Source organism: Syngnathus floridae, chromosome 19 (assembly GCF_059516105.1).
Source record: "Syngnathus floridae isolate MCC-2025c chromosome 19, RoL_Sflo_1.0, whole genome shotgun sequence".
NCBI lineage: Eukaryota > Metazoa > Chordata > Actinopteri > Syngnathiformes > Syngnathidae > Syngnathus > Syngnathus floridae.
Genome location: NC_142431.1, coordinates 6,898,049 through 6,911,473, shown reverse-complemented (window position 1 = coordinate 6,911,473; position 13,425 = coordinate 6,898,049). Strand labels below are relative to the sequence as shown.

Here is a 13,425-nt window from a genome sequence, read left to right as displayed (position 1 = left end):
TCTCCTTTCAGAGGCACCGAACTCTTCAAGTTCCACAGTCACCTGTGCGTGAGAGTGGTGGAGCTCTCAAGCGCCTCGCAGAAAGAAAGTGGGCGAAAAGCAAAAAAAAAAAAAAAAAAGAAAAAGAGAGGAGGTGGTTAGGAATGAGCGATTGGTGCCCGCAACAAGTAGGACGGACACACACACAAAAAAAAAACCCAGCAAGCAGTTCTGGCCTGCTGCCAACGGATGCTACCGTGCAACTTTTGTGTGGTTAGTTGACTCAGAATGAAGAATGCCCATACATGTAAAATAAATACCCGATAACAATATACAGTCTGCTTGGGCTTTTAATGAAATTCCATGTTAGTTGCCATGCCGCTCAAGTTCAAACGGCGAGGGCCCAAAGGAGGCGCCTTGCGCATATTTAACTAGTTTGGATTTGGGAAAATAAATCATCTCCTTTTACCATGGGCACATCACCTTTTAATGGTAATAATGAGTTTAGCAGAAGCGTGATGGAGTCACGCACATGCAGCAGTTTGTACACTATTCATACCGGACACTCGTGCACCCACACAGACCTGGCTTAACTGGATTTTAAAGGGAGTGATTTAATTATATGCTATCACAGAAAACAAAGCTTTTGGTTCACAATGACTAAGTAGAGCCAAGCAATGAGCTGTGTCACCACCTTTGTGCTTGAATTTGTGCCGACTCTGCAAACAAATTTAGAATCTCCTTAAACTAATCACTAATCATAAAAAAACGTCAATTTGTTTTCATATCAACGTCATTTGCTAGTCAGGGGAAACAACATTAAGGGAGAGAAGGCTTCCTTCATTTCTTCAAGCAGGAAGTCATGTGCCTCCTCCAAAAGGCGGGTGGGCGGAGCCAGTAGAAAGTAAGGCAGGGGCCACCCTGTTGCTGGGAGAAAAGATTCTGACTCGGGCCTTTTGATGTGTGTGTTTGAACAGTGTGCGCGTGTGTATTTGTTGGAGTGTACTAAATATACACACTTTAGACACGGACCCACTGTCCGAGTATGTACAGTATGTTGAATGGGGTGGGAGGGGGAAAAACTTGACTTTCACTCCACTGCTCAGCTGGAGTGCAGTGGGAAGAGAGTTGGCAGGCCTGGAAGTGCTGACATCAGCACACACACACACCTTCCTGCGGGTTCAAATGCGCAGGGGGTGAGTGGGTCAGGCAAGTTTAAACAATCTGGACTCAGTGAGAACACTAGAGTAGGTCAAATATACAACGAAAGAAAACAGTCAAAGTAACATGAAGCCGTTTATTGACTCGGCCTTGGTCTCTGGAGGCTTTTGAAAGCTTATTAAAAGCTATACGTTGCCCCTTAATTGTAGGCGTCGTCTCAGTGCGCCTTCTATTTTGAATTGACATCTTCAAATTTGGCTGCGACATCCAAACTCTCCCCCTATCGCCCGTGGTTACGAGCTTTCGGGGGTCAGCGAGCCGCGATAGGGGAGGGGCTCGAGATAGGAGGTTAGGTTCAGCTGTTAGGAAATCTCGCAAAGAGGCCGCTCCCATCTCTCGGTGCTGGGCCACAAGAGGCTGAGGGGAGGGATTGTGGAGCCCATCTGGCATGGGAATGCCTTTGGGGGTGCCCGAGAGGAGCTGGGGTGCTTTGCTGGGGACAAGGTCATCAGGTTACCTCACCACCTGCTTCCACATAACAATGAATGTGGGGACCAGCATTAGGCAGGCTTGAGTGACGGTAAAAGCTTGGAAATTGGAATCATTGTGGAACATATGGGAAGAGTTGTGTATGTGTGTGTGTGTGTACTGTATCTGTTTTTAGCATCATTAGAACAAGCCCTAAATGCCAGTAGGGCCTCAGCGGTAATACGGACCAGATGCAAACTTCTCTGCGGCACCAATCACACGCACGCGTACGTACACGCAGATAAACACACGCATGCAAACAGGAAACAGCCCGTCCCAAATTTAAACAAATAAAGCAAGAAGATTTTGCAACTCTTGAGTTTGTTGGTGTTGCGCTATGATAGTCGATAATACTGCGAAGATCTTCAAAAGTTGGTGATAAGGAAGAGATTGCACCCCCCCACACAGAAACAGTCCAAAACTTTGTGACATGTGCGTGACTCACGATGCAGCCACAAGGCCTGTGTTGTGGAAACATGGGATCAGAAGGAGGGAGCAGGCCTAAGCGCCGCCATATACACGCATACACTGTAGAAGTCAGATAAGTATACTCTGGAAAATCAATTTGTGATTTCTAATTGCTTAAGAAATTCCTAAAATCTAGAGAAAAGCTACATGTTGGCTTTTTACCTGAAAGCGGGTTCCCATGAACCGCTGGCCTGAGGTTACCTAATCGTTGGCTGAACAAGGAAAGCCAGTTCTGAACGGATACACAAGCATGCGCTCACTGTGCTGCATGCTATTAAGTGTCACGGTCATAAACCTCAGGCAACCCCCATGTGTTAAAACAACCAGAGCTTTACTTCCTCTGTGACTTATTTGTTCTTGTAAAAGAAATTTAAAAAATTAAAGCAAAAAATACTTGGGTTGTCATAAAAATATTAGACGTCATTTTCCTTAGCATGTGATTTTTATGGCTAGCATAAAATGCTAATTCAAAACAATGTGCCATTTTGATTGACTGACTGACTGACTGACTGACTGACTGACTGACTGACTGACTGACTGACTGACTGACTGACTGACTGACTGACTGACTGACTGACTGACTGACTGACTGACTGACTGACTGACTGACTGACTGACTGACTGACTGACTGACTGACTGACTGACTGACTGACTGACTGACTGGTTGGTTGGTTGGTTGATTGATTGATTGATTGATTGATTGATTGATTGATTGATTGATTGATTGATTGATTGATTGATTGATTGATTGATTGATTGATTGATTGATTGATTGATTGATTGAACATTTATTGATCCCAGGGTGGTTGGCATTTTGAGTCATGGCTCTTATTTGAATAAGGTTCTGTCAAAGTGCTCGCTGGAATGACACAGAGTTGTGGATGATAGCAGTTTTATCATCTGCTGGTTAAGATAGCATCTAAAAATATCAATCAATGGGTTGTCGAACACAGAAAACTCCTGGTCAACTTTTGGTCCGATCTTCTAGTGTTGTGGAAATGTTGACAAGAATACATTAGTCATGAATACAAAGATGTCATCGAAACGAAAATGCTATCAGTACACAGTTGGCGTCTTTGACCAAGCTAGCATTTGCCTCACGCAAAATCTGAACAATATCAGTCAAATCAAATCAAACCAAATCAATCTTTATTTGCCAAGTTTGAGCATGCCAAACAAGGAATTTGACTCCGGTACATCTTGGCCTCTATACGACATTTAGATAGCTAACAACATTCAGGACAACATGTGCAAAAATTGACAATTATGCTAACTAATTAAGCAAAACCATTATCAATCAATACCTACTGGTGTAACTTTAGCTGATTTTTCTCCCCGTCACATTATTTACATTTAAACGTCAAATTGATGATTCACTTGGGTGAGGCTCTTAGCTTCCAGTCAGTTCTGCTTGACTAAGATAACAAATAGGCCGAGGACTGCGTGGTAGCGATTTTCTTATCTAACCGCGGGCACTAACGTAACGCCGTGCTCCGGTCATAAAATGTCCCTTCAACCTGGATATTTCTACTCTGACACACTGCCGCCCAGAGCGCCCGGCCATTCTCTCTATGTTGACATCATCGGTAATAAAATCCTCCCTGTTGGCTACGCTGTTGCCTTTGTTGGGATGTGCGGATGGCGATCTCATTTACCACACATATTCCTCACCTCTCAAATGGTAACTCCCCGCAGGAATAGCAACATACTTGATAACTATGAGTCATTAGGTCACCCCCACGCGACCAGCATCACTCCATCGTTTCACACATCAATGTCGCGAGAGATATCATTAATCACGGAGGCAAGTTCCGACACGCCTTTTCAACAAACGTCCTCATTTCGTAATAGTATTGTTGCTTACAAATGCAAAATCGGTTTGTACTTGATTAATCGATCAGGATGATCGGCAGAATACTTGATTCTACAAATAATCAGGAGAATGTTACTTTTGCGACTTTTTAGTGTGAGATTATAATTTTATTCCGCTACAATAAACAAGTAATTATTGTGTAACGTGGCATCGATTTTCACCTCTCTTATATTTACAACATGTTTACTACCGATGGTCCTAACGTGCCAGAGCAACTGCTCCTCGTGTTTCCCATTCGTCTTGTCCCAGCTCGCTCCATCTTTGTTTGGGAGTTTCTGGTATCAGTGTGTGTGTATGTGTGTGAGTGTGAGTGTGTTTGTGTGTTCTTGGCAAGTGCAGAGAGTCTGAATGCTTTAGGACACAGTGTCCCGAAACGCCTCGTAGGGATGTCCTGTGTTGTCCTAAAGCAGAGTACACACACTTTATGGATCCGTAATAAACTGCGCCATTACGAAAGTACACACCATTCAAAACATAATACGGTATCGTTATGGATTTTACCGAAAGACTTTCCACGTGTCAGTGTGAGTCTAATCTTACACCCAAGTCACATTCTTCCAAGAAACTCCCATCCTAAGCACACTGACCTAAAGACGCGTGACAAGCTAGGCCGGTTCTGATTGGCTGCCGGGGTGGGCTGGGTCGGGCAACTCCCCCACCTCGGGCACACTCACTGGAGAAAGCCGAAGCGTAAACACATGCACTTCTCCGAGCATGTGCTTCTTACACAATGAGCACATGGAGGAGGAGGCTGACGTCTTTGCACACGCTATGTCAATCAAATAGGAACGCATTTGAGGAGTGACAATAAATTGTCTTTGTCGCACAGTATATTAAAATGAAGTGTACGGTTCTTAAGATACGTCAAATTTTGAAAATAGTAAAATTTTGAAATAAAAAAAATTACACCAAATTTTCTTGCATTTGCATGTGTGGTAATTTTGGCAATGTCACACAACTTTTGTCTCCAAAGAAATGTGACTTGAGCCTCTTAACATTCCATCTTTCTGTAATTTTGCATATCAATTTGCTGACATATCACGATTTAACAGGTACTCTCATATCAACGTGAAATATTTGTTCCTATTACGTATTCAACTTTTATTTTCCAGCTATTCTCATATTTTATAGGAAATATTCGCCGTTTTGACATTAAATCATGTTTGGATTCAAGAGTGTCTAATTGGAGGAGATTAGGGAGTGGAAGGGACTAATATAAAGAGAATGAGGTATAGCAGAATTCCGTCTGCCAAGCTCAAGATCCCTCTTCAGCTTATGCGTCAACACAGACACACACAGACACACACAGACACACACAGACACACACACACGTTAATAGCCACAATCTGAGACACACATTTGATTTTGGAGAATGGAATGTTCTGTCTGCAGTCCAGAGCTCAGGGCAGCAGAAACCTGGACACGATGTGTGTGTTGGAGAATAAAAATGTGCGTGTGTGTGAGGTTGGGGTGAGCAGTGGGGGTCAGTGTGACCAGAGTATAAATAACCACACTTTTTCTGCAGTGTCAACTGAGGCAAAGCTATGTGTTTACTTGTCAAGTGTAGCATACATGTCACATATGTGCGTAATGGAACCGTGCATGGCCTTGTCCACCAATGATGGATTGGAGGACCTTTTAAAACAGGCCTGGGGAAAAAAAATGTTTCCATTTAGGGCTGTCCTCAGATGGCTTACTAAAGTGTATCAAAAAAGTGGATCAGTATTATGATTTATGAACATTTGTGTGTTCCACATTTTATTCTTGTCATGTTAATCGTGTGCGAGCAAGCAAGTTTGTGTGTGTGCGTGTGTGTTTGTGTGCGTGTGTGTGCGCGCGCGTCGCAGCTGCCTTGTCAAAAGAGAGCACCACAGACGACTTTTTGTCCATCAGCAACATGTGGGAACAATCAAAGGCTGTCACGCCAAAAACGTTCCCCGTCACTGTCTTTTTTTTTTTTTTTTTTTTAAAGCACTCTGACGTTTGACTGGCGACACATTTGTGTCAATTTCCACATGGTGCGCTTTTTAGCAGCGGGATGACATCAGCCGCCACCGTGCTGGATGTTGTAAATGCGTGATAACGAGCGAGAGGCAGAGCGCTCCCATTGGCCCAGGTGGCTCCCTACGCTCGCTCGTAATTGGATGTAGCCGTGCGAGCGGCGGCTCAAGCAATTGGCAGAGGGGAATCGGATTGAGGATTCGTCGGGAGGGGTACTGGGAAGGTGTTGCAGCGTGTTTCATCAGCCAGCAACAGCACATTTGCAGACGAAGACCATTTTAGTGTGTCACGACTTAAGAGGTTAAAGTGCAACTAGGCACTCTAATCTTTTCTTTTTATTCTTTTATTCTTATTATCTTCATTTAAACAAACTTTGGCAAACTGGAACCAGGGTGTGACTCGAAATAACATTTTTATGCTACTTTTAGTGTCTAGACTTGACATTTAAAGCCACGGTATCAATTTCACCGAGGTGACCTGAGCCTCTGCCGCACTTGACGCAAAGCATGCTATCATGCGTTATGTAAACGTGTGAGACTAATCTTGAGGCTAATGTCAACACACATCGCACCACATGCTCATTGGCACAAACGCAACATTGTGTAACAAGTCAGATTTGTCTTTCCTAAAGTTGCTAAATGACGCTTAAGGCATACTTGGGCCCTGTAATTTTAATTGTTTTTATTTTGATGTATCTCAGGCATATATTGTGTGTTTTGGTTACCTAAAAACGAAGTCCCCCCCCCCCCCGGCATGAACTTTTAGTTATGTCACGAGCCCATGAATGCTTACAGTACACATTTGTGTGTGTGTTAGCATTGCATGCTATTGTAGTCATGAATCAGAGCTGCTGTCTCAGTGAGCGCTTTTTATTAATGGCCTTTTGGAAGTAGCCCAAAGGAGCTATTAGCCCCCCTCCCCACATACACAAACTATATAACTGTTTACTGAACAACATATTTTTTTATGTTTGTACTGTTAAAATATCATAAGAGGGAAAGTCAACTTGTTGGTAATATTTTGTTTGCTGGGGTCTCGTGTTTTGGGTTTTAGCGTGCGTCATCGACGTCAGTGAACCCAGTGGAATATTTCTTCGAACCGGTGTCTGTGGGCGTTTTTTGTTTTGTTTTTTTCCCATCACTAACGCACACCATGTGCGCTCTCAACACCTCTTCCGCACACTTTCACATTTCACCACGTGTCAGTCACAGATGTTTCCTCCGAGACTTTGTTTTTTATTCCTCACAGGATTCTGCTTCTCTGACACGAAAGGGTGTTTATCAAAGCTGAATATATTTATCACTGGTATAAAACATTGAATTAAAACAAAAATTAAGTAAAAGCGCTCACTCTCTGGAAATAGAAAGCACTTTTGTCACGTTTACTCAAAAAGTGTGCCGATCTCAAATCTGAAGCGAAACAGCGCTGCCATCTACTGGCATCTATTTGTCATTACAGTTACGTAGACTTGAATTATACAGCTAAGCTGGGTGGAAAAACACATTTGACCAACATATATTGTATGCCGGTGGCGGTAACAGTTGAGCAATATAAACAGGCACTTCAAGTTACTCCCCCTCAGCCCCACCCTCATGTGACTATAAGAAGGATGTATACATAATTTCATAGTTAGTGTATCTTGTGTGTGTTTGCGTGTCTGTTCAACTGTTGTATAATTACACAACATTATGTCATGCCTCAAGAGATACTGCCAGGGGATAAACACAAGTCTCACTGCTATCCAATCTTACCTCATTGCATTGACTATACACAATACGCACACACGCCTCATAAACGAGGATTCAAGTTCAGCATTCCTCATCAACTGCAATTCTTTTATGGATTTGCGTCAGACAAAGCACATGCTACTCCAGCAAAAACTTACATTTATAGTCTTCAAAAGCATTGCGGACATTACTTTCCACTTGACCACCTTAAGCAAACAAACATGTGTGTGTTTATACACAATGTTTAAACCCACAAACCCACAGAGACCAGGGGAAAAAAATGTTAAGACTCTACCCACAGACTACATTAGAAAAAAAAAGAGGAGAATTTAAACCCAGTCTTGTTCCTTTTTTGAGTGTACTGCCAATCCAAACTAAATCCAGGAAAGACAAGAAAGCTTTGTGGGAAACAATGTTGCGATTTGGCCTTTTTTGAACCCGAGAATGCGGTCATCGTAATGACGTTAAACTATACGTCGGCATAGGAAAACATGCGACCCCGTTTTGGGAGGCTTGTTTTAAATGGGAAGAATTAACATTGCTTAAAGTCCCTCAGGTCCCGTAAGAGTTCTGCGCTTGTGAGGGCGGGAGGAGGGATGACAGAAAAGGCATCCAAAAAATAAAAAATAATAATTTCCCAAAGCTCTTCAGTAGCTTGTAGCAAAGGAAGACAAGAAAGAAGCCGTGTTGCACATTCCAGGAGAGTTGCCAAAAAATGCACTTGGCTTTTCTCCTGCAAGACTTCTTCAAATACTAAGTACTTCAAAATAGTTCTTCAAATCCTATTACTTAAGACTAAAGTTGTAGTGGTACTAGGATTTTACTCTGAATATTACAAGAATAGACTCAGAGGGTGAAATGATATTCCGAGAATAAAGTTGCGTTTTTCCATAATTTAGCAGAAAATAACAAGCAAAAAAAAACCTTATAAAAAGTCAAACAGGATTTCTTTTCCAGGAAAAACATCAGAATGAGAATGAAACCACAATGACAAGAATATTGCGCAAAACAATATAATGTAAGAATATAATGAGAATGAATATAATATATAATATAATATAATACAATATAATATAATATATTATATTATAATATATAATATAATATAATATAATATAATATAATATAATATAATATAATATAATATAATATAATATAATATAATATAATGAGAATGAAATCGTAATATTTGAGGTGCCGTCGCCGAGCTAATGTTATATAAATAAAGTCATGGTGGGCAACATGGACCGGTCATGTGCGTCCAATCTCCCAATAAACTACCGGGATGAGAAAGAAGCTGAACGTTTATCGATAGGCGGTGGCACGCTCAAGCCCACATGATCTGTTACTGAACACAGCTCTTACGCAACAAAGGGGTTCTTTGTTGATAATTTAGCAGAAGCTTGATTACAGATCACCGTCCCTCTCGTGGCATTCTCGACACAAACATGGCATAGCTCATATTGCCGCCCACTACTGAACACAGCTGATCAATATTGGCAATAGCCATTGGTGAAATAATGACCAATTGCCCCTTTGGTGTTGCAGAACTCCATCCGGCACAACCTTTCACTGCACAGTCGCTTCATCCGTGTCCAGAACGAAGGCACGGGCAAGAGTTCCTGGTGGATGATCAATCCAGATGGAGGAAAGGGCGGCAAAGCTCCTCGCCGCCGTGCCGTCTCCATGGATAACAGCAACAAGTACACCAAGTCCGCCCGTGGCCGCGCCGCCAAGAAAAAGGCTGCTCTGCAAGCTGTGGCGGCGGCGGCGGGCGACGGCAACGGCGAAAGTCCCTCGGGACTATCTAAGTGGCCCGGGAGTCCGACGTCACGCAGCAGCGAGGAGCTGGACGCCTGGACAGACTTCCGCTCCCGCACTAATTCCAATGCCAGCACGCTGAGCGGCCGTCTTTCGCCCATCCTGGCCAACCCGGAGCCGGACGAGGGCCCCGACGACGAGCCGCCTCTCTCGCCGATGCTATACTCCAGTCCCGGCAGGGCTTTGTCTCCCGGCAACGGGGCCAACGGGAAGGCCGCGCCAGCCGAGCTACCTCGTCTGGCGGACCTGGCCGGTACGATGAACCTGAACGACGGACTGACAGATGAGCTGATGGACGATCTGGATAACATCAACTTGGTGCCAAACGCTTCAGGGCAAGTCCCTTCAAACGGGACCTCAGGGTTTGCTTTTGTCCCCAAATCCAACGGGCTGGTCTCACCTTCCCCCAACGCCTCGGCTTCATCTAACTCTTCTATCGGAGGGAACTTCAGCAACTCCATATTCGGCTCCCACCCGCCGGGCTCGTCCCTGCGTCCGTCCCCCATGCAAACCATCCAGGAGAACAAGCAGACGTCCTTCTCCGCCACTTCGCGCTTCGGTAGCGTGACGCTACAGGACCTGCTCAACTCCGACAGCCACAGCGACGTCATGATGACCCAGTCGGACCCGCTCATGTCACAAGCCAGCGCCGCCGCCATCATGTCCCAAAACTCCCGCCGCGGCCTCATGCTCCGCAACGATCCCATCATGACCTTCGGGTCCACGGGGGTAGTCCAGGGCGGCCAGGGGGAGATGCTCCAAAGCAACAACCACAATCAGAGCTCAGCGAGGTCCATCAGAGGGCTGAAATTTGCCAACGAGGTGAACGCGATGACCAACGCCAAGCAGCAGCTCCTGCTTTCACCTTTGGGGGGAAATGGGTCCTCCTCCATGCAGATCGACACCTCCATCTTCCTGAACGGGGCGGTGAGCAACAGCGGGGGCGTCTGCCAGGACCGCTTCCCCACAGATCTGGACCTAGACATGTTTAACGGCAGCCTGGAGTGCGACGTGGACTCGATCATCAGGAATGAGCTGATGGACGCCGACGGACTGGACTTCAACTTTGACTCTCTGATCAACATGAACGGAGTGAGCAATTTTGCCAGCACCAAGCAGGCTTCTCAGAGCTGGGTACCCGGTTGAAGACGATGCATGAGGTATGTCCACTCCTGCCTTTTTTTTTTTTTTTTTTGGGGGGGGAACCCTCATCATCTATCTTCTTCTCTCTTCCACAGGTGAGCAAATCCGACACACGCCCCCTCCTGTTGCCAACACCAGCCATCAGCACAACATTCAATTGCGTTTACACGACAAATACTTGTCACGGGGAGAAAAGATCCGCCGGACTTTCAAGCGATCCGCCCGCCTTGGAAGAGCCTCTTGTCAAACTATGACAAGTCACAAAAACTCTGGAGTTATGCAAGTTTCCTTGTACGCAAGACACTGCTCAGCAGGTGGGACTACAGAGACAAATAAATGGATGCATGGCATGCTTGTTCCTCTTCAGAGAAAAAGAAACTCTCACAGAGGAGCCGTGTTAATCTGATTCAGAGCGGGGTTTTTTGTTTTTTTTCTTCTTCTCGGGGGATGTTGTATTTACCTCTGTTCCCCGGCTCCTGTCATTTTTTTTTTTTCTAAATGTACAGTATTTGTTATTGGCATTTTCCGTTACGTGAAACAGAGCGCCTCGCGTGTCCACTTCACCACTATCGCCACGCACTTCCTACAAATGGCTTGAACGGACAAGTTTCCATAAAAACACGTTGAATCTTGTTTTTTTGTTTGTTTTTTTAAAGCACAGAAAAAAAAAGGATAAAGGAAGAAAATTTCACTTGTGGGTATTTGTACAGTTTGAGTTTATCACAGCATATAATGTAGCGGGAAATAATAAAAAAAAAAAGTGACAATTTCCACAGCATTACAGGTGCTACGTAAAACAGTGTTGAATCTTGTCCTCGGAGCACCTCACGCGTTTGATTTTGTTTGCTTTTGAATTTTGTGCAGTTTTGACCCTTGACCTGCAAAAATAAAAAACGACTCGAGGGCGTGAACATTTCTTCAGAAGCCGTTCCTATCCTCCAGTGAAACAATAAGCTGTCTCTTCTGTACGTTGCCAAATTACTTGAATCAAAGCAGTAGGATATGCTGGCAGCCAAAATCACAGCATTCATATGCACATCATGTCTAACAAACACACACACACACACACACAACACAAGGATGCAGCTTGTGGGGGATTTTTTTTAATACATCTAAACACTCAGGAGGCGGGAAACGGGGAGGGTGGGGGCAAGGTATTTTCATTCAAAGAAACATTTCCTGGATTAAATGTAACAGTGATGCTTTGTGAACCTTTGAACTTTTGGGGGATGTTGGCCACGCTGACATAAAATATGAACGTGACGCCATGACAGACAATAAAGTTTGAATCTTGCGAGAAAAAGTGGCTACTGCACAAATGTTTGCGTTGGTTCCCGAGAAGCACAGTGGCTCTTGCTTTCACGTTTGCTTGGGAATTTTGAGATTCGCACCTCAAAAATTGGATGATTTAGCTAATGCTAGGTTTTTTTTTCAAAAAAATATGGTTTAAAAAATTATGACTTTCTCCTTAAAAGTTTTAAGATTAGATTTTTTTTTCCATGCTGGATAACTATTTTATTCTTGAGAAAAAATACAAAAAAAATCCACCATGAAGTTACAACTTCATTTTTTATTTCCCCAAGAATGTGCTATTTTGTTAATGTGGGATGACAAATTCTCTCCAAAACGTGACTTTTTCCTCATATTGCTACTTTTTCTCGACATAATCCGACTTTATTATTCTAAAATGTTCATCATGGCCCTAAATGTCATATTGTCCATTTATTTGCCATCTCTATTTTTCGGGGGGTTGCATATCTGCTGCTACTGCAAGCATCTCCCCATGTCGGCGAGTTGTTTTTTTTTTGGCGTCACCTCCGCCCTTCTCCTCCCCTTGTACACATTTGATGTATTTTGACGTTGTGAGCGCCGTGCATGTGAAACGCATTTACTCACCGAACCTCCTCGTCGTGTTGTCCCTCGTAGTACTTGACCCTTCGTTACCTCGCCAAGGTAGAGTTGAAGAAACGTTTTGACGTGCCAGGTAGAAGGGATCGCCATCAAATTGCGCAACTGTTGTTGTAGCATCTGATCTGGTGGCCCTGGGGAGACATGAAGGCTTTGACTCGGCTGTGTATAATAATGTACAGATGTGTATATATACATTTCTATATTAAAATATATATCACCAAGACAGAGGAGTGTGAGTGCGCAGTTTTTAAGGATTAACCACTCAACTCGTCGCAACGGTGCCGTCCCTCGACAGCAATTCGAATACAAAGATGACAACAGTGTTTATATTTTGCTCAATCAGCAGCACTTGAACCATCCTCTGACTTCATTGCGCTCATTATTGTGTATCGTAAGACAAAAAAAAAAAAATCCTATTTGTGTTCAGTGTCCATTTTTTTGGGGGGGGGGGGCAAATTAAAGAATTGGGATTTGAAGAAAACTGACTGTACAAAAAGTAAGGAACATGTTTGTCTAAGTTGCCGGAGCGTTGACGTTTTGACTGCTTCGTTCGTTTTCCTTCCACACACAGCCACAGTGCACATTTAATGAAAGAAAAAATACAAGACCACTAAAAATACTCAACAACTTGTTTGTACTTTTGTAAAAATGCTCCCTTCCATACGCTCTTTGTCCAACTTTGTCCTGTATTATTAATCTTCTGGATGTTGATGTTAGTGGGTATTTCTTCCTGTGTTCATTTTTTTCCTGCAACTGTAATCTAGTTTGTATCCAAAATGGTGCACATGTAAATAAAGCTTGGTGAGGCTACA

General features: G+C 43.7%; 1 protein-coding gene across 1 annotated transcript in view; it reads left to right on the top strand.

Moving 5' to 3' along the window:
• Positions 1-13,425, top strand: part of foxo3b (forkhead box O3b) — a 27,227-nt gene extending 13,802 nt beyond the window's left edge. Inside the window, exons 3-4 of the mRNA XM_088361617.1 lie at positions 9,287-10,719; positions 10,798-13,425. Coding sequence (XP_088217743.1) covers positions 9,287-10,705 — 1,419 coding nt within the window. The 3' untranslated portion in view covers positions 10,706-10,719; positions 10,798-13,425. The remainder of the gene's footprint in view (positions 1-9,286; positions 10,720-10,797) is intronic.